We start from the raw sequence: 26,666 nt of genomic DNA on the forward strand, positions 1-26,666 counted from the left end.
ATAATAATTATTCAATTATTATCATAATGTCCACTGATCAAATGTGATAATATAGTAATAATATAAAATGTTTTACGTTTCCATTTTCTCATTCCTCGAACGAATGGAATTAGGGTTGATTAGTCACCACACTGCCCTCATTAACATTTTTGTATTAATGCATGGTGTTTACAAACAATAGCATCTTGCTCATCATACAATACTGATAGCATGTAACAATTAAAAAGTTGGGGGGGGGTTTACTCTTTTCTCCTTACTTTTCTAAAAGCAGCATATATAGCTAGAATCTACTGTGAAAATTATTTCGAACATCATAAAATAGTACAAGACCTGATGACCAGTATAAAAAGTGATACAATAATGGTATCTGGTTAATACTGAATGTGTTGAATCTTTTAACTATAAAGTTGCATGAGAAAAATGATCTACATTGGTGTTTGTACCAAAACAAAGAAATCCCAGTTGCAGGGTTATGTTATTCACCTTTCCACTATGCAGAGCTTCATGGGGAGATGAATAATATAACCAACTGACTGAGAATTCCTTGTCTCTCTATAAAGCCCACTGCAGATTTTATAAATTCATTTAAATAAACACAGATAGATAAAACTACAGACATACAGACAGATGGATGGATGGTGGGACAGACTAATGAAACAAAGTTGACTGGATAGAAATACACATAGGAGAGATAAGAAAATGTCACATGATGTATAGGTGAGAATCTGCTGAAAACCAGGAAGATATTTTTAGACTTTACTAATACATCATTAGACTGTTTATTACTTTAAGGCAATCTATAAAAGTGCACAAAAATGTAAACATTCTGACTTTACATATATAATAAGAAATACATAAATACACAAAAAAATGAAAATGCCCTTTTAGACTAGTAGTGTATGTAGTAGTGGCGGCAACAATATAAAGTACTATGAAAGACCCCAAAAATTTATTTCTGCAATATTAAACATGAATATACAAATCTACATAGACATACAACCTGATGGCACATATATATATATATATATATATATATATATATATATATATATATATATATATATATATATATATATATATATATATGGGGAGAGACAGAGAGGCCCAGATCCCATTCACAGTCTCCTCTGAACAATCCCAAATTCAAATAGAACAACACTGAATGTATATGACTAGCTTTACATCAAAACAAACTTCCCACAAGTGTATGGCTAGTTCTTTTCCATTTTTCTCCTGTCTGCTCCCTCCCAAACAATAAACTAATCAATGAAAAGGACACAAGTGAAAGTTAAGCACCGTATACAGATATAAATAAAAACACGAGACCAAAGTGAGCCTGAGATCACTCATCTGGCTGAACTCTGCCTACTAATAAAATATATGAGCAGCTGGCCAAGAAATCTAGATCTGAAGCAATTTTGTTCTTCATTATTGTTGACAGCATACATTATAACACAAACATTTTAATCTTTGTCATTTTGTCTTTGATTTTATCCATATTTGATCAGCATCAGCTGTCCAGTAATGCAAGGCCAATGTGGCACAATGCTTACTGTCTAAGATGGTCAATTTCTGTTTTTGTGTTCCAAATTTAGTAACATGGCCATATTAACTGGCAAACGGATTTAATTTCTAAAAGTTTTAAAACTCTTGATGAGACACTATGTGCTGTCAAAATTGTCACAATTCTGTTCTGTGCATTTTCAAACAAAGGTGTCCATATTTGAATGAAAACTGACATCATTTGTACATACATGAATGTCCTCATCCTAAGACATGTTCTGTCAAATTTGGTTGAATTCTTTTAATTGGTTTTGGATGACAAGTCATTTAAGGTTGTTTTTTCTTTAGTAATGGTAAAAAAATCTGATGATGGATTTACATCATCTGTATAATTCTGAAGGGCTCTATGTGCCAACATGATGTCAAATTTGATCAAATTCTGGCGAGTGGTTATTCAAAAGCTGTTTAAAGATTTTTTTTTTTTAATATTTTGTAGCTGGTCAAGTCTGATGGCAGATCATTTAAACAGCTTTCTGTTTTGAGCAATGGTGGCCAGATTGATAGCAGCTCAGGACTGATTAATTCTGTGCCCTTCATGCCAGGATGTTTTCTGTTAAAGTTGATCAAATTCGGTTGAGTGGTTTTTGAGCTAAAACTATTTAAATGGTTTTACATTTTTAGTAATGCGCCCTATTTTAATGTACCCTATTTTATGGCAGATGGGCATCATTTCTTTTAACCTGAATGCCTTCGTGCCATAATACTTTCAAATTCTGTTATGCAGTGTTTTTCTATTTTTAGTAACAGTGGCCGTAGTTGATGTCACAAAAGCATCTATTATCTAATCTGACAGCCCACCACATAGGATATATTCTATCAAATTTGGTCAGATTCTGATGAATATTCTTTTTATGAAGAGATTTATGGTTACAGTAATGGCAGGCATATTTGAAGGTAGACCATCACAATTAGTACAAAATTAACAGCCCTCCAGTCAGGATGCTTTCTGTTAAACCTGACCAAATTCTGAAAAGCAGCAGGGGCCATATTTGATGCAAGATTAACATCAGTTTGGTTTTTCTTGTACATATTCTGTTTTAAATAGCAGCTTTACAGAAATCACTTCAAACCTTCATAATTTTTAGTAACAGTTGTCAGATTTGATGGTGATCAGAATCATTGGTACAAACTTTAAAGGATTTCGTAACAGGATGCTTTCTGCACAATTTGGTCTAATTAACCCATGCTTTGTCAAGTGATTTAAATGCTTTTTGTGTTTAGTACCGGCAGAGACATTTCTATGTTTAGTACTGGCAGGCACATTTCTGTGTTTAGTACCTACAGGCACATTTCTGTGTTTAGTACCAGCAGGCACATTTCTGTGTTTCGTACTGGCAGGCACATTTCTGTGCTTAGTACTTTCATGCACATTTGACGTCAGATAGGCTATACTGTACCAAATTTGAAAGGCTTTTACACCTGGATTCTTTCTTAGAAATTCGGTCATATTCTGTCAAGTTGTTTTTGATAAGTTTTTTAAAGGTTTTTCTTTCTGAACTAATGGCAGCCACATTTTGATAACAAATTGGTATAATTTATACAAATCTGAAAGGCTTTTTTTTTAAAATTGGGTCAAAATTTGTCTTCTGGTTTGTGAGAAGCTGAAAATAGCAATCCTCAAGAAATGATGCATGATGGACATCATGAACACTCTAGACCTTATAGCCAGGTTAGCCAAAAGAAAAAAACTAGGAAGAAAACAAATGCAATGAATTATCTACAACTGCCAATTTTGTGACTGGCAGAGTAATGACTATCTCATGATACTAGAAGATTACCAGACTTTGTAGATTTCTTAACACAACCTATTCCTGATAAATCATACATATGTATATCACATCATAATATCATTTCATAAAATAAATACAGAAGCATTAAATAAGTATGTGATAATCTTAGCACCACTCATGTAGTTACATACAAACTTTCCTACACGTAGCACAGTCATGCATCAACAAAAAGCACACTGGTATGATTGCATTGCTGTTTCATGTCTCAGCACACTGAGCCAGTGATAACTGCATAGTCCATGACATTTTATAATTCTAAATACGGAGTTGTTTTTACCAACTGAGTAGCAATCAGATTAAATGCAGAGTTGTTTTCACCAACAAGAGTACCAACCAGATTAAATGCATGGTTGTTTTTATAAACAAGAGTACCAACCAGATTAAATGCATGGTTGTTTTTATAAGCAAGAGTACCAACCAGATTAAATGCATGGTTGTTTTTATGAACAAGAGTACCACAAATGACATATGCCAGCCTTGTTATCTTAACACTGTTGATGACCCTGACATTAGTCAGGGACCTGACTCTTGCATGATACAGTGTGGACCTGGTTACAGATTCATCAAAATATCTCCCAGGTTTAAAAAGTGTCATCTCTGTACATGAAAACAGGCGACACTTACTTTATCACTTGTGACCTTGACCTTGTGTAGTATTACTGTGAATGTGTAAAAAAAACTCTCAACAAGGTCACATCTTTAATATGCATGCATTTCACTCATAATCTTAGGTCTCGTTCACAATAAAATCAGGTCAGAAATAGTCTCTCTGGTGGTAAGAATCTCAGCCAATGATAAGCCAAGATCACTTCATTAATATGCATGGATCTTGCCCATAATAAAACATCTTTGTGACAAAAAATTTCACCACATCTGATAAAAGTATATGACAGAGCTGCAAAATTGCTGACAACCTCAGATGCAAGTTCAACTATCTAATATGGATGAATATGGCTCATAATTGTTATTACCTATGATCATGATGACTTGAACCAACTTCCAAGTTAAATCAAAACTGAATCATAAATTCTGACTCTAGTGCTCGCAAGTTCAGCCAAACATGTTAGATTACCCTATTTATATAAGTGGATCATGTGCATAGTCAAACTCATGTGAGATCATCAACAGATAAACCCACATTCAAAGCTTAATCAATATCTGATTTTAAATATATGGCTTCCAGATTGGCAATAAGCTTGACCAATCAAATGCAAGTTCACCTCATTAGTATGCATGGCACTTGCTCAATATCAAAATGTTCCGAGATCTTGAGAATAAAATAAATATTCCAAGTCTGATTAAAAATGGATCAGAAATATGGGAGTAACTTACCACAATACACAATGCAAAGCCATTAATATGAAAACTGTAGCAATTAATAATGTTATTTATTCCCACTTTCAATTGCACTAGTCCAAATGGACTTCAATGTGTTGAGTTTGTGAGTAGAGATCATGCAAAATCCCACAAGGAGAATTTTTAAAAATTGATCTATGTAGATCATCAAATAGTGATCTTCCGTTGGTTGAATGGGTGCAGTGCTAACTGATATGCATCCAATTCTTAGTTTTTATTAGTTAACAAAAATCACAAAAAATGAACATTAATCACCAAATTTCGAACAATTCACTTAAGCATAAAATATTGTTCACAGATACCTATTTCTGCAACAAGTATGTAGTACTTACTGCATCCAGTCAGCAAATTTTACCATTCAAGGTACTGTATTTCATGTCAACACACTTATATGGACATGAATCACACAGAAAAACTTGACAAAAATCAACAGGTCACAGTGATCTTCTTGCATTGAATGGGTGTGATACTATTAGAAATGTGTATCATCAAGTTTCTTGGTTCCAGCCTGAACATTGCTCAAGAAATTCAATACAAGATTAAGCACAAAATATGGGCCATTATGACCTAATTTTGCAACACAGGTGTAGTACTCACTAAGATGCATCCCCTTTAAATAAAATGTGCTTAATCCTTCAAAACATGTGAAAAACATTTTTAATAGTGAGAGACACATTACTGAAAACTGTCAAATTTAGCATGCAAAATATGGAGTATCAATCGAAAAAGAATCTTTATCAATCAAACATATGACTTTCCTTAATGTCACACTGTGTGAGAAACTTTGCTAACAATTCCTGCTTCATGTTTACAAATGTCCTCTGACAGAATTCATACTCTGGGTAATGTCAATACATGTTATATAATATTACGACTTTAGACTGATTATGAAACAAAGAAACTACCTGTCCATAACTTAACCATTGTGTCACAGTCAAGTTCGTGGTCAATTCAAAGAGAACCTTGCCACGGTGGTGAGAAACTCTGTTTGTTTTGCAATCAGCCAGTGATGTCAATGGTTGACTTAGGCTTAGAGACCGGAAACCCCAACATTATAGCATGTCAGCACTACTACCCAATGGCAATTTTCAAAGAGACCACTAGTATCCAATCAGATCTAAGATAGTCAAATTCTGAGCAGGTTTCTCACATAGCCAGACATTACTCTGTTACATTAATTTTGGAAGAATCAGTACAGGTGTTGACATGACTAAAGAAATATTATGGTACTCAGAGAGCAAATTCTGCACTCATTAAAAAAGGAGTGGGAAAAACGAGTTCTAGGAAATTCGGATGAGATTTGGAACAAAGGCTTCTGAGGAAGCTTTCCGGGTGGGATTGGGTGCCACCCAAAGATTAGAGAGAGAGAGGAAGATGTGGAGAGCATGAAGAATAGACAGTTGTGTGAAGGCGCAGGGCTGGGAGAATAGTCAATTGTACAAAGGTGCACAGCCAGGATAATAGGCAGGCGTGTGAAGGCGCCAAGCCAGAGAATGGAAACAATGATACTGGAAGTACCGAATCGGGATATAAGGCGGAAGTTGCAGATGAGTAACATAGGAGGGACATGGGAAGGAAGATTCTCAACTTTAATTTTGCATGATGAAATAACTGGCAATTTGAATAGATCTTTGTATTGATTGAAATAAACTGCATTGAAAACTGTCCTGTAATTGTTGAATACTGTGATATAGTTTATCAAACTGTCATACCTTTCACTTTATTATTTTTATATTTTATACACCTACGACTGTCAGCCTTGCTGACTGGGCTCGGAGCTATTTAATCTTTTAATTGTCCATCCTTCTCTGGTGTTAGTAATAATTCCGAAGGGGATTGGTGACAAGAGTGGCAGCATCGTCCAGGATTTGAAATAGGCATAAATATCTTCTTTACAAGCAAAGAATTATCATTAGGAAATATTACTGAAATTTTAAAAGAGAGTTTTCATTCTGTGTATTTTGTATTTTCCCATTTGCATGCTTGTTAGCTTTCATTTACTTACAGTAGTAGTGAAACAAATTATCAGGCCAGATATCTTACTTGAGACAAGTCAGTCATTGGAAACGGGTAAGTATTTTGTTGATAAGAATTTATGGCATCTGTTAACTCTGTAGAAAGCTGAGGCAAGGTATCACTTTATGATGGTGACAGAAAGACAGATGATAAAGAAGTATCATGCCATTGGCATGGAAGACTTAGGTTACAAGGGGGACTGCCTCGCAGCTTTCAATGAAGAATAAAAGAATGGAGGGCAGACAAAGTAGCTGAAAGAGAAACCCAGAAAAAGCTGGCCAGGATAGAAGCAGCCTCAAAAGAGATGGAAGCAGAATGATGAGCAGCCAAGGAGAGAGAGAGAGCTCATGCTCTCAAGATGGAAAGATTATGAGTAGGGGCTAGAACAACAGATAGAGATGACACCAGTTCAAACCCTGGAGGGAATGGACATCAGATTGCTGACCACCATATTGTTAAGATAAACATACCGCAATTTAAGGAAAGAGAAGAATCGATTGGTGAGTTCCTCATTCAATTTGAGAAACTGGCGTGCGTACATAAGATTCCTGAACAACGTTGGGCAATCAACATTTCGGCCTTTCTGCAAGTTACAGCTAGAGAGGTTTATCAAAACTTAGCAGTAGACCAACTGGACAATTACAACACCTTGAAGAAAGCCGTTCTTTGCCATTACTGGCAAACATACTAGAAACTTTTTTCGACTCAGCAAAAAAGCCAATGGAGACACACTTTCAGTTGCACACTTAAGTGGGTTATTTGAGAAATGAATGAAAAAGGCACAGGTTGACTGGCCGTAGGAAAGTTTACATGAAGCGATACTCATGGAACATGATCCGAGTACATACACGTGAGAGTTGACAGTTTTCCTAGTGGAGAGAGAATATAAGATGCTCAAAGAGATTGTCAGCATGGCAGAATGATACAAACAGGCACACTCCAAGACTGGAGCCTCTGGGGTATGGACAGACCCCGCGGTTGAGGGATAGCCAGTCATACGTAACCATCTTTAGGGACAGGAAGGTCGGAAGTGGATCTGCAGGTTAAGTATTCCAATCACTGACCCGATGGGCAGCAACCCTGGAAAAGGGCTTTGCAGGACAGCAGGAGACGCTGATGTGCTACAACTGCAAGCACCCAGGGCATTTTGCAGGGACTGTCCCAAGGGAAGGCCGACCCAGCTGAATGCTGTTGCCAGGGAGAAACGGGGGACCAAGGCGATTTGTAAACCATCGTCAATGAGAAAGATGTCACTAACTTGTACGACACTGGGTGTAGTTATCCTGTATTTGTTGACCTGAAATACATGAAGCCATAGGACTATACAGGGGAGGTAATAAGGTCCCGTATGCCAACAGCATGTGCGACTCATTACCAGTTTCAATGACCTAGATTTGCCATGTGAAAGGAAAAATCGAAGCAGCATGCCTGTGTGGATTGTTACATGACGTAAATCCTAACCTAAACCAGCAACCTGTAGCGGTGAGTACTGTGGACACCAGATCCAAGAGTCATCAGGCGAAGTCAACATCGATAGAAGTTTTGTCAGTTGATAATGTGCTTCCAGCTGAGTTGAAGAAACTGCAGCAAGATGATGCAACTCTGGTGCAGCTGCATAAACACACTGCAGAAGGAATGGAGAAGAGAACTCCAAATGACGAGATGAGGTTTATGTGCAAGAAGGGGATTTTGTACCGCCATGCCAGGAAGGGACACGAGCACTTCAAGCAAGTCGTCATGCACGAGGTGAAGAATCGAAGCTTGTGCATGAAAGTCTCATGGGAGGGCACATGGGGATTGCCAAGATGCATGACTGTCAAATGATTCTACTGGCCAGGGGTCCAGGGTGATGTTAAGCAGTTTTGTCTCTCCTGTGAGGCAGTGGTGGAATGACAACCATGCTGTTGAAGAGGTAAGTACTACCTATAAGTACGTCACTGACTTATGTAATAAACTGGAAGAAGTTTGAATGTTAGGAAAGGAGAATCTTAAGCAAGTGAAGTCTCGTCAGGCAAGATACTACAACCCTTTGCCCTATGGGAAGCAACAAGTGGTATGAGAAGAAATTGAGGAAATGATTGCTCTGGGAGTAATCAAATTTGCTGGCTCCCCGCACAGTTACCCAGTTGTCCTAGTACATAAGAAAGATGGCACCCATCGCTTTTGTGTTGACTACAGGAAACTGAATCAGGTGATGGAATTTCAGGTCGAAATGATGCCTGACTCAGAACATATTTTCGCGTCAGTGTCAAGGACGAAATATTTTTTAAAGATGGATTTTTCCAAGGGCTATTGGCCAATCCCTGTAAGAGAAGAGGATAGGTCCAAACTTGCATTTGCTACCCCAATGGAACATGCCAATGGTTGGTTAAGCCTTTTGGAGTCCTGAACGAGGATGATGAGAAAGTTATTAGAACCCTTGCATGGTACATGTTTACAACTTTATGGACGATCTCCTGCTAGCCACAGAGCCATGGACTGAACACATAACTCTACTAGCAGATGTTTTAGAACGGTTACATCAAACTGGATTGACAGCTCATCCATCAAAGTGCCATATCGGATACAGATCTTTGACTATTTAGGACAGACACTGGGCACACTGTCACCAGAGAAGTCTATGGCAGAGCAGCTGCAAAACACTGTGTGCACCACAACAAAGACCAAGGTGAGGTCATTCCTGGGATTGGCCAGTTACTACAGGAGTAATGTGGCCAATTTCAGTGTGATTGCAGGACTGTTGTCTGATCTTACCAGGAAATGGGTCCCGAACAAGGTTATTTGGACGGATGCATGTAAGCATGCCTTCCAAACTTTGAAAGATAGACAGACATCCGACGCTGTTGTCCATCCACTAGTTTTGTCCAAAAAATTTGTATTATGCACCTACGCAAGGTGATACTTCTTCCTAAGTATCAGAGAGGGAATGCCTTGGAATCATGTTCGGTATATCATGGTTCGAGCGATATTTGTATCGGCTAAAGTTTATATTGGAGACCGACCATCAGCCATTTGCATATCTCGTACAAGCAAATATAGTCACTACTCACTACTCTGTGACTTCTAGTATTAAGTTTCAATAAAAGTTTCAAACCTTCTTCCTTAATCGAAGATTTGTTTCATATGCTTCCTTCTGCTTGGTGGCAACAAAGAATTTTTCTCACTGAACATAAAGCATTAAAGAATAAAATTTTAGATCAGAAATTAATTAACCCAATCTAAGACAAAATCCCAATTTTTCCCAAAACATCACATGTAAGATAATCTCTAATCCCAATCTGAGAAAAAAAATTGGGAATTTTAGTCACGCATGGACATTCTTATAATGCAAGGAAATAAATTCAACTTCACTGAATGCAAAGGAAATAAATTCAACTTCACTGAAATATAATGAATATAATATTGAGAATAATAAAAATGAATATAGCAAATATAATGAAATCATGACATCAAAAGAAAACCCCACGTAAAGGATGAACTTTTTAAAACAATCCCTGAATGAATATCAAAACAATTTCACATAATTTTGTTTCACCTGCATGATTCAAAACCCTAGAATATTTGACTGTGCTAAAAAAAAGTAGGTAAATGTGATCCAATTTAGAGGGTATGACTATTACTAATTATTCCTCAAATTTGATTACTGTAAGATAATACTGTGGGGGGGGGGCTGAAGTTAACTGCCAAAGCATAGCAAAATCACTGAACAAATATGTTACTTTGACCTACTTTTGCTAGCAATATTCAAGAGAAATCAGCAGGCACAGGATAAAATCACCTATGGAAACAACAATTACAGAGGATACTGTGTCAAAAGTAATCCTTGTGTCCAACCCTATGTCTTATCTAGGCTTTGCAGGAAAGACAAGAATGGTATTCGAACTGAGAAGTTTCTAAAAAATATACTGCTATTTAGGTTGCAAAGAAAGTTTTCTGAATACTGAAATCCCGTTTCTTCTTGAGTTTCACTGTGAAATGACCTTTAGACTTCTGCAAAGAAATAAAACACATCAAACTTTCAACATTTGACATTTATTCATAACAAATATATAAATCTTCAATATTTCTAAAGTTCAAATTTAAAATAATTATATATATACATATATATATATATATAGTCACTTACAAGAGAACAATAAATGGCACATTATATGCCTACCTTACATTCAGTAGTCCATTAATGCAGATACTGAATTTTTTGTGCTAAACCACTTTTAATCTTTCAAGCACAGTGACTGTAACATTTACCTTTCAATACCCAAAATGGTAGGATTACTCTTTATGCCAAGTGTAAGCCACCCACAAAGTTTGGTCACAGTATGTTACATTGAACTAATGTTATTCCATAGAAAAAATAATTTGTTCTTTTAGAAACAACTGACCTTTTGACCCTGAAACCAATAGGGTTCTTCTTTACCACAACTGTAAGCCATCTACAAAGTTTTGTAACCACTAATGATAAAAAATTCAAGTTATTGTGCTGAAACCATTTTTCTTCCTTTGGTCACAGTGATGCTGACCTTTGAGTGTTTTTAACTCGAAATTGATGGGTTTCTTTTCTTCCTTACCCCAAGTGCAAGTCTTTCACAAAGTCTGCAACTGTTGATGGTGGACAACTCAAGCAATTGTGCAATAATGGAATTGGTAGTAGATGAACAGACATCATAAAATAATGCACAAAGCCATATAAAATTGGATGAAAAAACAACAGCTCATTTATATTAATCTGACCCCTGCATCACAAAAATGTACTCAACATTTTGAGTAAATAATGTTACTCCAGATTGGAAAATTTTACTAAAACTGCACAAATGGATCTTTTTTATTTGTAAAATTATTTCTTAACAAAATTTGGAGTAAAGTTCTGTCATAAAGGCATTTAGCCAGAGAGATCATCTGAAATTTAAAGTCAAACCAGACTGATATAACTGCAAGTTATAAGTGACTTTTCATGGGAACAATTTTAGTTGCATTAATGATACTATACCGTTCATATCCATTCAATAGTTTGTTATTTTAAATGCCTAATGTGACCAATATCATGCACTGAATGTCACAAAATATATTCAGCTTATCGTAACAGTGAAGGTAAATAAATGTAATATTCCCAATATTTACTGAATACAAAATATAATCAGACATGTTAGTAATGGATGTCATCGATAAGGATCAAACTTGATTGGCAGTATAATGGATGTCATCGCTAAAAATCATACTTGACTGGTTGTACCCTAACAAACAATTACAGCTCAGAATCAAATGTCTTGGAAAATCAGCAACAGCTTGTATATATTATGGACATAAATTTGTAAAATGTCCAAAATCTTGGCGATATTCTGTGGCATAACTTCAAAAAATGTCTAAGATGTTGTCACTAACCTGGGGACTTTTCATTTGCACTCACAGTGAACGATTTTCAAATAATGGTTTTAATTAACTAGATACTATCGTAAAGTTAATAATAATAATAATAATAACAATAATAATAATAATGCTTTATTTATAGAGGGTGACTCATTAGTCAAGGACTATTCTCCCTTGAGGCCCTCTAAGGAGAGTATAACAATGCACATTATATGAAGATAGCAATAATTACTGTTTACTTTAACATGTTTAGTATTATATTACTAAATTCCATTATCTATTAGAAACACATACATGCTCATGATATCTCTTCTTAAATACTCTGATATTTTCAGCAGATTTTACATGTAGTGGAAGCTTGTTCCACATAACTGTACCAGAGTATTGGAAGCTCTTTTTAATTGTTCTGTTCAAGGTTTTGGTGGAAAAATGTTTCCATGTGATAAGGATCTCAACTGGTATTGTGTTGAAAATGGCCTGAATAAGTCCTGAAGATACTCTGGTGCAGTTCCATGTAGACATTTATATAAAAGAACTGCCTTGTGAAAATCTATCATGTCATACATTGTGAACCATTTGAGTTCTGTAAATAATGCTTTTAAGGGATGATCAATAGATGCATCTAAAATTACGCATGCTGCTCGTTTCTGAATTTCATAATACCTGTCAAGCTCAGATTTTGCAGTTTCCCCATACATTTGAGCAATAATCCATTGTTGGAAGAATATGACATGTAGCTAAGATTTACAATTTCCATAGGTAAATATTTCTTGATTCTGCTGAGTAGGGCAATTCTGGATGACAGTGTTTTACAAAGCTTATCAATATGGTCATTCCATAATAAATTATTATCTACGGTCACACCTACAAGCTTATCATGTTTAACATTTTCTAATGGATGATTATTTATTGCAAGGGATAGTTCGGGGCCCCGAGTAGTCTAAAGTGCTCTCCATTACGGATTACTGCCATTTCACCTCTGTCTGCGTGGGTTCGACTCTAGGATTCGGCCAATGTGGGTATGTGAGAAAGCTTGCCAGTAGCTTTTCGTGGGTCGGTGGTTCTTCCCGGGGTTTTCCCGGGTTCTTCCTCCACCATTAATACTGGCCACCATGCATAGCCTATCATGTACTGAAAAATGGCATTAAACCCCACAACAACAACAACAACAAGAGATAGTTCTGGGTTCCCTGATTTGTGCAGCTTTTGTGATGTCCCCAAAATCATACATTTTGTTTTACCTTCATTAATTACCATCCTATTTTGTTGTGCCCAGTTTTGGACTCTAATAAGGTCTGAGCTTAATCTCATTTGGATAACTTCAGTATCAGAAATAGATGTATACAAGGTTGCATCATCTGCAAACAAATCTGTATTTGTGGATTCATTATCTAACAGTAGATAATTGATATAGATAAGGAAGAGGAGACAGTCCATCCAGTTAACCTGGATATAATGCAATCTTGGTTATTTTGCAATTAACACATTGTTATGCATGAATGGCAGGTGTCTCGAGCAATAGGTTGATATTTACCTCTCTCTCTCATTTCCGATTTTTGTTGGATCCAGTTTTCAGTCTGTTAAATTACTGATGTTAAACTTAACTGGTCTGATAATCCCTTTTAAATCGTTGATCTGAAATTTTACATAAGTCTGATAATCCCTATTAAACCTTTAATGTGAAAACTAAAATATGAGCAGACAACTGGACAGGCAGCCATGATTACTTCTGGGTGCACCCCGACTTTGTCAAGAGAGGCCCAAAACAGTCCATTAATTCTACTAAACCCTACTGGCCTTTGGGTAAGTGGTCTGACACCCTCATACTCCACACTATGTTTATGGGTAGGAGGGCTTAAGTTAATCCTGTTGTATAATTTATGGCTAGCAAGGGGCCATAACCCTTGCCAAATGATAATAGAACAAGAGTTCTACAAACATTACATGATATGCCTATCTCATGACCATTCCCTTACTAATTACCTTCACCTCTGAGCCAGACAATTTACTATTGCATGATAAGGTGTGGACCTTGGTAAAGTTTCATCATGTCAGTATTGGTCAAAAAGTGAAGCCTTGACAAGGATACAGGCCACTCACCATGATTATTCCTTGTTGTAATTTTGCCCTTGAGGGATGGAGTATTCTCCAGATACAACTCAAGATACATAAAAGGCTAAAGTTTCATTAAATATCTTTATTGGTTTAAAGCTTATTCCCAAATAACAGATCATTGATTTATATTTTCCCCTGTTATGACCTCAATTTTCTGACAAGAGGCATGTCTATAGTATATAACACTTTTTAGGCATTATAGAACTTGTTATTCAGGGTAATAAAATTCCTACTCCAAACATACTATCAGAATTACATTTTCCCTTCTTATAATCTTAGCCTTTCAAATGATATTTACCTTTTGTTCAAAATGATCAGGATTTAGCCTCAAAGGAAGAACAGGTATAATCTATGAAGTGATTGTAGAATTTGATATTTCATTTCTTACCTCAATCTTGGGGGGCATTTCAATATCTTCTTCTTTCAATGCTGGAACAAGCTTTGAGTAAACCTTAGTATCAACAGTTGCCTCAATTTTGAATACTCTGTAATTATAAAATAATACCATTCAGAAATAATTCAGGGTGTTCATTTCATAAGAAAAGTGATGACCTTTCTCCAGTGCTGTTTATCTGATACGTTATGAAACAAATGTGATAAGGTTTCTGTTGTTTATGTATCTTGATTCACATATTTTTTGTACATCATTTAGTGAAAGGTATTTATACCAGAATGCATTGTGTCAAAATTGGTCAATTTCTGTGCAACGTTTTTTGTTACATAAAGCTGTGTCAATGATACTCTACCTTCAGTAACAGCAACCATTTTTGATGGTGAAGGCATCTGTCACATAAATTTGAAAGGTCTTGATGCTACATTGGCTTCTGTCAAGTTTGGTCAAATTCTATTAGAGGTTTGGTGGGAGTTGTTTAACCGATTCGGCCCAGATCCCGTCTGTAGGCGTGATGAGGCTGTACCCTACTTCTGAGCTCTGCAGCATCAAGGTCATTTAAGATACACCAACGTGGTGGTATTGAAAAAAGCAGACAGATATAGCTCTAAAATGATACCAAATAATCTGGAAGTTCTAGTTGCACTACAAAATACAGAGGGAAAACCTCATTTTTTGGACCCGGTTTTTTTTAACCCAAAATTTGCTCGAGGTCAGAATGTGATTTTGTGTCATGATTTAAACCTTTTGGCCTCAGATCTAAGGCATACCAGTCTTAACTGCACACAGCCAGGTGATTTTTTGCAAAAACTAGGATAAGGTGGGCATTTGGAATAAATTGCGGTCTCCATACAAAAATGATAGATCCATTAAGCAAAAAAAAAAAAAAAAAAAAGGAAGTCCAACTTTTGCTCATGCACAAGCAAAATAACCAAAATGGAAAATGATGTTTCTAATACAACTAGGCATTAGTCTCATGGAAAATCTGTTGAATGCCGATGTATTATGATGTATTCAGAAATAGTCCGCCAAATGTCTTTCCTACGCACATTTCAGGCAAAAACAACAAAAAACTCTGGGGCCAAATGAGTTAAAGGTTTTCCTCTTTTTAGTAACAGTGGCCATATTTGATACTGAATCAAACTATTTGTGGAGACTTGAATGGTCTTTATGCTGTACTTAATGTCAGGATCCTCTGTGCCAAGTCTAAATGAAATTGTACAAGAGGTTTTCAAACAGAAGTTGCAAATATACTTATCTATTTCTGTTAATGGTGCCCATATTTAATTTAATAGTAGATACATATTATACAGACTTGAAAGGTCTTCATGCCTGAATGTTTTCTGTCCAATCTGATCAAAATCTTGTTGTGCAGTTTTGGAGAATTTAAAAGAAACATTGACCATATCTGAAAGCAACAGCATTAGTAATACAAATTTGAAAGACCTTATGTCAGGATCCTCTATGCTATGGTCGGACAATTTTGAGAAAATATTTAATAAGAGTTGCTTGAAGGGACTGATGATCTACTGAAAAGGATTTCCAGGAATCCATTAGCTACAGTGGTGGCAAGATTAGATTATAGATTGGCACCATTTTCGTTTAGGACCAAGTAACAGACATTAGAAGTATTTGGGTGAAAACCCCATGTCAATGTGACCATCCATTCATAAAGAGCAGTGACAAAAAGATTATTTCAGATGGCTGTTGTGGCCACCATTCTGGATTTATCACCGACACCATTTTCTTTCAGAACCAATTTAAAATCAAGTAAGTTGGTAAACCTCGTGTTATCCACTATAACACGAGGTTTTACCAACTTACTTGATTCTTAATTGGGAGTAGATATAACAATATTTTCATGAGTGAGTTTACATCATGTTTATTTATGATTGTCATAAAATCGGTGATAACGCCTGAAGATGAGGTTGATGAAAGCTACATCCAACTTACTTATCTGTTGTGAAGAAAGCTTTAGCATTGTGATCTGGCTTAAAAGACTTCAAGGCCACTTCAATACTGGCTTTAACCTTGCCTTTGTCCTTCGGGGCAACTAAAAAGAAGAAAACATCAACAATACAAATAAAACACAAGACTTCCTATTGATCTAAACAAATCACTGACTCTCTTTAACACAAAATCTACTGATACGTAAGCATACAATAATATTTCTGGTTAAAACTCATAAAATGTATCCAATTGTGTGCACAGATGTCTCAATCAAAGCTTGCAGTATGTCAGGTAAATTGTTGTTGCTAAGACCTGACTAGCACATCATTATGATGTGCCAAGTGTTTAATTGCCACTTAACCATGGTGGATGAATCCATCTGAAAAAAAATTGGACCTTACCTGTGCTGTATTCAATGTTACATATTGGTTTGAGAGAATCAACCTCCTCACTAGAGAGCTCCCATCATACACAGTACTTATTTATCTACTGTTAATATACATAATGCAATGATGTGCACTTATTTATTTACTGCTTTCATATATATATATATATATATATATATATATACACACACACACCACAATGTGCACATATTTATTTACCATTATCAATATATTATACCACCATTTCATTCTTTAAATTATAATTTCTAACCTGTTTGTCACCAAGGGGTCCCTAACACTGTCGATTTATTGGCAATTCAATGTAAATGGCCGCTCCTGATGTAAATAATGTGCTGGGAAACCAAAGTTAAAAGGACATTCAGTGGCAATGATTCTTCGAAACTGATGATGTGGAATCTGAAACATCCAACATCTCATCAACACAAACAACATCCTCTGTACAGATATGACACTAACAAGGGACATAACTCTGTCCATAATGATGCAGACAAAACTGAGGAGTATTTTTATTAATAAAAAGGCAGACCTAGGTCTAAGAAAAATGTTCACATCTAATTGCAATGGAATTTGTTAAATAATTCTTGAGCTATGGTGACAACAAGCATTATGGGCTCACCAGTTATTATGTACTTTTGAGAGAGTGACGCATCTAAGGTGAAGTTGTTTGCATTTAAAACATGCACAGTGGAGAGAATGTTGTCATACCTCTGTGCTACTTTGATGTAATGTGGCTGACATGTATCTGGATATTGTACTTTTCAAAATAGTACATGATCTAAACAAACTGCTCACAAAATGAAAATGACCATGTGGAAATAGCACTTTTTTGAAAATGTACATCTGGAGTAAGGCCAAGCTGTATACTCTATAACCCATATTACACCCATCACACACAAAAATAAAGTGAATTAAAGGTTCTGTGTACAATACCTAAGATATACAAGGACTTTTCTAAATAGACAGTACAACAAGTGAGGAAACCTGGACAAATTCTTTTTCTTTAAAATTCTAACCCTATGCTAAATACTAAACTACAGAGTACCAGCTATGTAAAAATATGAATTTGAGAGCCAAGGGCAATAACCAAATTCCATCAAAACATATTAAATGGCTGTTAAGCAATGCTGAATGCCAAAAAAAATGGCACACGTAAGTCGAGATATAATATTCATACCAAATGGCTCTGGCTGCGTGGGTTCGAGTCTCGGATTCAGCCAATGTGGGCATGTGAGAAAGCTTGCCAACAGCTTCTCGTGGATCAGTGGTTCTTTCCAGGGTTTTCCCCAGTTCTTCCTCAACCATTTATACTGGCCACCATGTACAGCCTATTTTGTGCTGAAAAATGGCGTTAAACCCTACAACAACAACTACAACAATACCAAATGGCATTAGAAACTGCTAAAGGTTCTCGCACTATGCTGGTTACAAGCAGCATCCAAAGTGAAGACATTAAGCATCAATGATCGTAACTCTATAAAAAATGGAACTAACAAGGTAAAACCCATAAAGGTACATCTGGGTCGACAAGAAAATGTTTATACCAAACTGCATCAGAATATGTTGCCAGTTACGTGTAGCATCAATAGTAAAAGTATAAAGTTATTTTCAAGGGCCAAAACTCTGCAAAAGTAATATCTTGACCTGTTGTAAATTATTTTCAAATGTGATCCATTAAATTATAATTAATTTCTGAAAATGTTAACAAAATTACAAAACTGAATATTTTTTTATGCAATCAATTACTTTTTGATTACTTCTGACCATAATTTTAATAATTTGATAAACTTACATATTTTTCTGTGCACTATGCTCTGCAAGAGTGACCGAGTAAAATCTATATCGAAACCAAAAGGTAACTGACATTTTGTTAACCTGAAGAAAAACATACAAATACTCCCAATTAAGCAAACTGTTACAAGTCTATACTCTTAAAATAATAGAAAAGCGTGAAAGACAACAAGCTTTGTAAAATTTAAAAAATAATGTTTCCCAAGAACAAAAAATGAAAATGAGAAAAAAGGACTTATGGTATTGCAAATTAAATCCAAAAATAATCCAAGAATTACAGACACAAGTCCTAATAATTTAAAGTCCTGAATAAAACACAGTAAAAGTCCAGTATAAATCCAAAAATTGATGGTGATGCTGTGTCTGTTATAGCTCCTAGTGTGTTGATGTGACAACAGTCTTTTGTTGAATCACAGAAATATAATTCTAGGTTTTAACACACAATAAATTCCAGTGAATGTCTCTATCCAAGAATTTTATCAGAGCAGTTTTGTATTTCCAGAGAAAATAATCACTTAATTTCAATAATTTGAAGATTTTTTTTTCCCAATTGGACACAAAATATTACAACTTGAAAGTGCTAGATGTTAAAGCATGAATGATAAAATAGTCATGGTTACAAAATATATAGTTCTCTACTTGACCTCAGGTCACAATTTGGCATTTTCTAAATAAAAAACATTACCTAATGGAACATAACCTTCTAGAATGATCACGTTTACAAAATAATAATCTGGATTATGTATAACTCACTTAGGAAATTCCAAAACTCTGAACCAAATAAACATATTTACTTCTATTATTAATAATACTGATTTTAAACACGTACATACAGAGAATAATTTAGCTATGTATTAGTTGTTTACAAAGAAAACCAAAGAAAACTGAAGAAAAAAGTCAGATTGAGTCAAGCAAAAATGAATTCAATTTTGGATAAGGTCAAGTCCAACATACAATGTTACATTATAATAGCATGTAAAAAATAAAATAAAATAAAACTAACAAACAAACAAAGCATAACAATACTTAAACCAAATGAACTGCTTGCTATTTTATTCATTCTCAGAACTGATGGTCATGTGATATGTACCGGTAACAGCAAGAGTTATTGAGTGACACTGAATATCACTTATTTTTACTTCTGTATAATTAAATCTTAATATAGAAGGCTGTATCTTGGATATCAGGCTATATTTTTGGCTATCAGACTATATCTCGGATATCACACTATATCTTGGATATCTTCCAAACAAAGCAAATGTGATATTGTATTATTTAACTGTAAATGAAGTTTCAATTTATTTTTTATGCGTAAATATTTGGACTGTAGCTTCTGTTCCTCATGACATACAATATCCTGTAGAACAACAATACATCCTGAAAAATAACAAGACAATTCAGGCCAACTAAAACTGAAGTAATACAATTTGCATATATAATGCCAACAACCCTCGAGATTACCTATTTACCATTTAATTCTGAAGTAATTTACAATCAACTTTACAGTTACTTGCAATCCAAAAATGTCTGGTTACAATTATTTGTGATTACTTTGAAATTTAGGAATTACAGTTGTTTATTTTTACAAATTATGAATAGCTCACGTCAGGTGGAGTTGATAAATTGTTGCTGTAGAGTTTAATGCCATTTTTCAGCACACAATAGGCTATACATGGTGGCCAGTATTAATGATGGAGGAAGAAAAGGGAGAAAACCTCGGAAAGAACCACCGACCCATGAGAAGCTACTGGCAAGCTTTCTCACATACCCACATTAGCCGAATCTGAGACTCGAACCCACGCAGACTGAGGTGAGATGGCAGTGATCCATAACAAAGAGATGCTTTAAACCACTCGGCCACTCGGGGGCATTGGAGTTGACAAGACAGAGCTGCAACATGATGCCCCAGTGCTAGACATCACTACAAACTGCCACACTGCCAATATCATTGCAATATGACTGAAAAAAAATTGTTAAAGCTACATTAAAAATCCTAATCACACACTCACACAAATGCACCAGAATATAATCAATGGTTCCTGAATTAAGTTGGTTACAAGTTACTGCTGTAATGGGGAATAAAAATTTAAAGGAAAGAAGGTAATAACTCCATCAAATCAGACCTACAGGTATGAAACCTTTAAAAGGCAAATCCACATCTAACAAGCAATTCACAGATCAAATGAAATCCAATTATAATGAAGAGCTTTGTTCATTACAACATTGAATAGACAGTTGAACAGACTGTTAACAGACAAAGAGGTGATTACTACTATTGGGCTGCCACATCTTGAACTGGAAGAAGGCGAAAAGATTTAAAAAAAGGAGAAGGAAGAAGACAAAAAGTCAAATTCAGTGAATTTTTGATCCCTGCCTAAAACAGTTAGGTCATAACAGTTTATGAACATGAAATCTAACAGACCTTTTTTGAGACAAGATCTGTACAGTTACTGGATAGACATAAGAAAACGAAGAAGCATTAAGTGTACTAAGGTTCATCCCTGTACCTCAAACAGCTTTTATGATAAAGCAGGACAAAAGAAACCTTGATATATTGGCTGGGATCTTGACTTCAAGGACAAGACCTCAAACATGCAATGAAGCATGTCATCTTGTCGCAATATAAAAGTATACCGAGCTTCATCTATTTACCTTAAACAGCTGTTAAGTTATATGCATTAAGGCAAATATAAATGAAACTTATGGCCTCTGACCATATTGATTGGATCCCCATGACACACTCTAGTAATGATGTACATGACACACTCTAGTAATGATGTACATGACACACTCTAGTAATGATGTACATGCCACACTCTAGTCTGTGTATTAGATTTGGATTTTTAACATAGCTTTAACCATTTTTCAGTCATATCGCTACAATGTCTGCAGTGTGGCAGTTTATAGTGATGTCTAGCACTGGGGCATCATGCCACAGACATGTAGCATGATGTCCCACCCAGTCACATTATCCTGACACCAATGTAGTATACGGCGTACACTGTAGTGATGATGTACATGCCCCAATGTAGTACAAGACACATCCTCTAGTGATAATGCAAATTACATTCAATGTAGTACATGACACATCTTAGTTATGATAATGTAAATGCATTCAATGTAGTACATGACACACCCTCTAGTGATGATGTACATGCCCTGATGCAGTACATGGCAAACACTCTAGTGATAATGTACACGAAACACAAAGTTTCATCCTGTAATATAAAACAGCATAATAGTTATAAAATGGGGAAAATGTTATGTAAAATTAAGTTATTAAGCTCTAGCCTTGACCATCAAGAGTGATCATGATGCCCCTGAATATGTGTATAGATCTAACATACCAGAATCAAAATCCCTTTCTGGTACTGGTGCATCTGCCATTGTACAGTCTCTATACCCTGTTTAAGGAATGGTCATTGATCTGAAATTTAAATAAAATTTGATTAAATCCAACTGGGATAACAGACAGACATGATAAAAAGTACACTATATTGCTTCAAGTAGAATAAAATACGCAAATCATGCGAGAAATCCGAGCTGTTTTAAGAGTAGAGTCTATGATCATTTTCAAAACTTCTCGATGCCATAATTCTTCCAAATTATATGTATACATGTATTGTGATACATTATGTACATTTATGCCTGTAATGTTAATGAATGTCTTCCAAGTTAAGGTACATTGTGATACAGTATGTACATGTACATGCACACATGTAATGTCAATGAATTTCTACAGCATTAAAGCTAGAAACTTAAAATGTATTGGACCCATGAGAGTATTATGGGTGTTCAATGTGCCAACACTAGGGATGCAATATGTCCTCTTTTTCCCAGACAAGTCCTCCTTTTCATTCCTTAAATCTCTGTACATCCAGGTTTTTTAAAGGTCTACAAATCTCTGGTATTTTGCCCTGCTCATTCTTAATCAAACAAATTATAAATATTTATACTGAATCCTGTAGCAGTGATATGATTTTTGGGGCTCTTGCATTTTAAAAGGTTTTTGATGCAAATATACATATAAGGGAAAACTACATGCACTTTTTTCTCCAAAATACAACTGAAAAACATCATGTCTAAGTGTGGTATTAAAACCAATATTTAAAAGCATGGGTTGTTTGCACTGCAAGACATTAAGAACAGAATTGGAACAATGTTTCCTTGTCCCAAATTGATGCATTTTGGAACAAAGCCAATGTGAGAATAAATTACACCCCTAAGCCCCTTTCTAAAACCAGTCTATGCTGTGACAAGGGGAAAACACCATGCAACATGAGCTAGGAAACTTGTATTATACAGATACACCCACTCTCTGGAGTGTTCTCTTTTTGGAAGTTCAAATATAATAACCCTAGCCAACATTTTCAGAATTTTAATTTTCATTTCTCCTCTTTTGGGTTGAGGACTCATGTTTTGAGGATTATGCCAAAATACTGCTTTGCTAACCACTACAAGAACCAACCTGCATACAGGTAAGAATAACTATTACCTGGAACCAAATACATGTACTGATTTTCTTTTTTGAAATATGTAGAAATGAACTATTTTAGCACTGTTGGTCAATCAAAATAATAAATTATTTGCATCATAACAGACTTTCAAGCCTGCTTAGGAAATAATGCTGAACTTGGTGACGTGCAACTATTAAAAATCATGGAAAAAGCAAGTGCACTGATTATGTTCTTCCAAATTATTATAGATGTCCTTTTCATTCCTTTCTGTTACTATTCTTCAAAATTATTACTAATGTCCTTTTTCAATCCTTTCTTGTGTATATTCTTCAAAAATTATTACAGATGTCTTTTTTCATTCCTTTCTGTTACTATCTTCTAATTTTGTGCATTTTTTTAAAATATGCCTTGTCTGGATGAACTTTTGATTTGAACAATTTCACAAGCATATGAATTACTATTGCCAGAGATACATGTAGTTTTCTATTGTGTCCATATTATGCAGACCAATTTCTATTATATCCATGTTATACACATTTTCTACTGCATCCTTATTATTCAAGTTGTTTTCTATTGTGTCCATGTTATACACATTGTTTTCTATTGCATACATGTTATTCATGTTGTTTTCTATTGCAAACATATTATTACTGTTATTTTCTATTCCATACATGTTATTCCAGTTGTTTTCTATTGCATCAATGTTATACACATTGTTTTCTATTGCATCTATGTTATTCATGTGAGTGTGATTTGGATTTTTAATGCAGCTTTAACAATTTTTCAGTCATATCGCTACAGTGTCTGCAGTGTGGCAGTTTATAGTTATGTCTAGCACTGGGATTTCCTCTGACCCTTCCCACCTCGTTTTTTACATTTAGATATTCATGTTTGGGTGCAACTTAAATATCCAAATATCAAAAAATGGGGTAGAAAGGGTCAGTGGAATCTCAGACTATAAATACTACATTTTACCTGGAATAATGTATTTTCTGGGGGCTAAAATGTGTAACCCAAACAAAACAAATTTAGTACTAATGTCCCGGATCACGATATTATACAAGTTCACTTTATGTTTATAAACACAAGAAAGTATAAATAGTACATGTTTAGTGGTTAGTTTAGATGCCATTGTTTTGATTCATTGAAATATATACTGGGCTGAAATTCTGTATTTTTTCATATGATATTTTTGGACTGTTCCTGGATATGCTTATTTACTGCATATGAAACTTATGAAAATTCAATCAGACAGCATATTTTTTTTTCATTTTAATAATTTCAAAAACAATTTCAACAAATGAGTTACTCACATTTCTTACAATACACCTGAGAAGGTGAGATCTCATAGCAAAATGTAAATTTACATCGCCAACATATCCATTATAACAAAATTCTGTCATATTGGCTATGGCATAAAGTCTGCAGTTATCACCAATGGACTGCTGTTTGATGTGTGGAATTTTAATATCTAAACTGTTATTGCCATCAGCAAATGCGTGATAAATGGATCTGTGTAGAAGAACTTAAAATTGTTTTTGCATTTTTACTGTTAAATATGTAAATGTTGTTGTTTTTGTCTTTTACTTAAATGATGCAGTGCTCATGACCTGTAAGATGGATTTGTACACTAGGTGGCTACAGGTTTAAGTTGTAGCAAATATTCCCATTTGTTGTTCACTAAAATTGGTGAATCTCCAGTATCCTCAGTGCTATTGTTGTTGTAGTGTTTAACGCCATTTTTCAGCACAAGATAGGCTATACATGGCAGCCAGTATAAATGATGGAAGAACCCAGGAAAAGTCTGGAAAGAACTACCGACCACAAGAAGCTACTGGCAAACTTTCTCACGTACCCACACTGGCCCTGAGCGCTGTCGATATTAGGAAACTTGCATCAAATATGGGTCTGGAGTGCTGGTCTTTTGATTCTGGAGCTCGGAACAGGCTATACAAGGCCGTTATTTGGGTAGTAAGACATAGCACAAAAACAAAAACAACATGTGCTAATGCTATGTCTTACATTGTATGACTAAACCCACCAGCTTCTTCGCGGTACACTGAAATTTTAAATAAAACAAAGAGGCCATGCCGCTTTAAGCAGAATAACATACGAATCTTGGAGCTGAGACATGAAGGGTATCTCTCCTATTTAAAACAATGACAAACAGACAAAGCAAGATTTGCATCGGTGATCGTCGATAGAGACCCGAGCGTGCCCTAATCAATAAAAACGTATATTACTGGATTTAAAAAAAGGTCTCGGAACGGAACGCACAGAACATTAACGTAATCCACCGATGCAAACATCTAATACGTTCGGAAAACGATTCAAATTGGTGTCACGTCGGAGCGGACCGATACGGAAAAGGACGTGGTTGCATAGGCCCGGTCCAGAAAGGCCGATGACGGGTCAGAAAGGACCATGACGGAAAAGGCCCTAATTATAAAGGACCGCTTTAAAATATTATGTAATAATAATAATAATAATAATAATAATACTTTAACAATTTCAAAAAGTTGCGTCCTTGTTTTTAAATAAGCCTCTAATCACTTTTCTTTTCTTTTTTAAAAAATGTAACATGCAGTTTATGCTAAGATTGTTTTCAAAGCAGTATTAGCAATCGGTAGTCAGTCATTTGCCCTACCTTTTTCCAACTCTTCCTTATCCTGTTTTCTTTCTCGCATTAATGAGAACTTTTCTGCAATACCTGTATGTATTCACTTCTTGGTAACTGATATTTTTTTATATATATACATTTATGGCTAAATCATTAAGCAGCAGGAAATGATGCACTGGTCAGTGAGGATTAACACCAAGACTCAAGTAAACTACTGGCAGCAAGCAGCAGACCCGTGCCGATTCTACAGATTGCAGTACCGGTATCAGGAATGAATCAGCGTTCACATTTTACCTTTCACATTTTCTTTTACCTGTGTTCTGTCTCAGAAATATTTAATACATCATGAAATTTTGATAATCACAGTTAAGACAGGAACGCAAGTCTCTGCAATCACAGCTATTTTCTATGCATCCAGTCTTAACAGAGGTTGATGTGTCATAAGAATCCTTAGCAGTTTTTGTGTGTGAGTGTGATTTAGGTTTTTAACGTAGCTTTAACAATTTTTCAGTCATAACGCTACGATGTCTGCAGTGTGGCAGTTTATAGTGATGTCTAGCACTGGAGCATCATGCCGCAGACATGTAGTATGATGTCCCACCCGGTCACATTATCCTGACACCAGGCCGACAAGTCCTAACATTATTGTAAGTCTTTGGTATGACTCGGCTAGGGATCGAACCCACGACCGACCGCATCCGAGGCGGACGCTCTAACCACTAGGCCACTTGAGCGGTAAGCAGTTTTTGTAGCTATTGCCGAGACACTCCCGACTACACTACCCTAGGCAATTATCGGTAAATTTCACCTATCAGATATCGGTTTGAAACCAGTATCTCCAGTGTCATT

General features: G+C 35.5%; 1 protein-coding gene across 4 annotated transcripts; it reads right to left on the reverse strand.

The window, feature by feature from the left end:
• Positions 1-686: 686 nt before the first annotated feature.
• On the reverse strand, positions 687-25,982 carry LOC149798880 (uncharacterized). Of its 4 annotated transcripts, none has more exons than XM_089957797.1 (5): positions 25,845-25,982; positions 22,088-22,167; positions 16,549-16,648; positions 14,593-14,689; positions 687-10,715 (listed from the first exon to the last, which is right to left on the reverse strand). In XM_089957797.1, the coding sequence occupies exons 2-5, from the start codon at positions 22,125-22,127 to the stop codon at positions 10,638-10,640; spliced, it is 315 nt and encodes a 104-aa protein (XP_089813923.1). In that variant the 5' UTR covers positions 22,128-22,167; positions 25,845-25,982; the 3' UTR covers positions 687-10,637. The 4 variants fall into 4 exon arrangements, with proteins under 4 accessions (XP_089813923.1, XP_089813920.1, XP_089813922.1 ...); XM_089957794.1 differs by lacking the exon at positions 25,845-25,982 and adding an exon at positions 25,441-25,527; XM_089957796.1 differs by lacking the exon at positions 25,845-25,982 and adding an exon at positions 25,475-25,524.
• Between the last annotated feature and the right edge of the window lie 684 nt (positions 25,983-26,666).

This window comes from Sinohyriopsis cumingii, chromosome 5 (genome assembly GCF_028554795.1).
Source record: "Sinohyriopsis cumingii isolate HCF-2022 chromosome 5, ASM2855479v2, whole genome shotgun sequence".
Taxonomy (NCBI): domain Eukaryota; kingdom Metazoa; phylum Mollusca; class Bivalvia; order Unionida; family Unionidae; genus Sinohyriopsis; species Sinohyriopsis cumingii.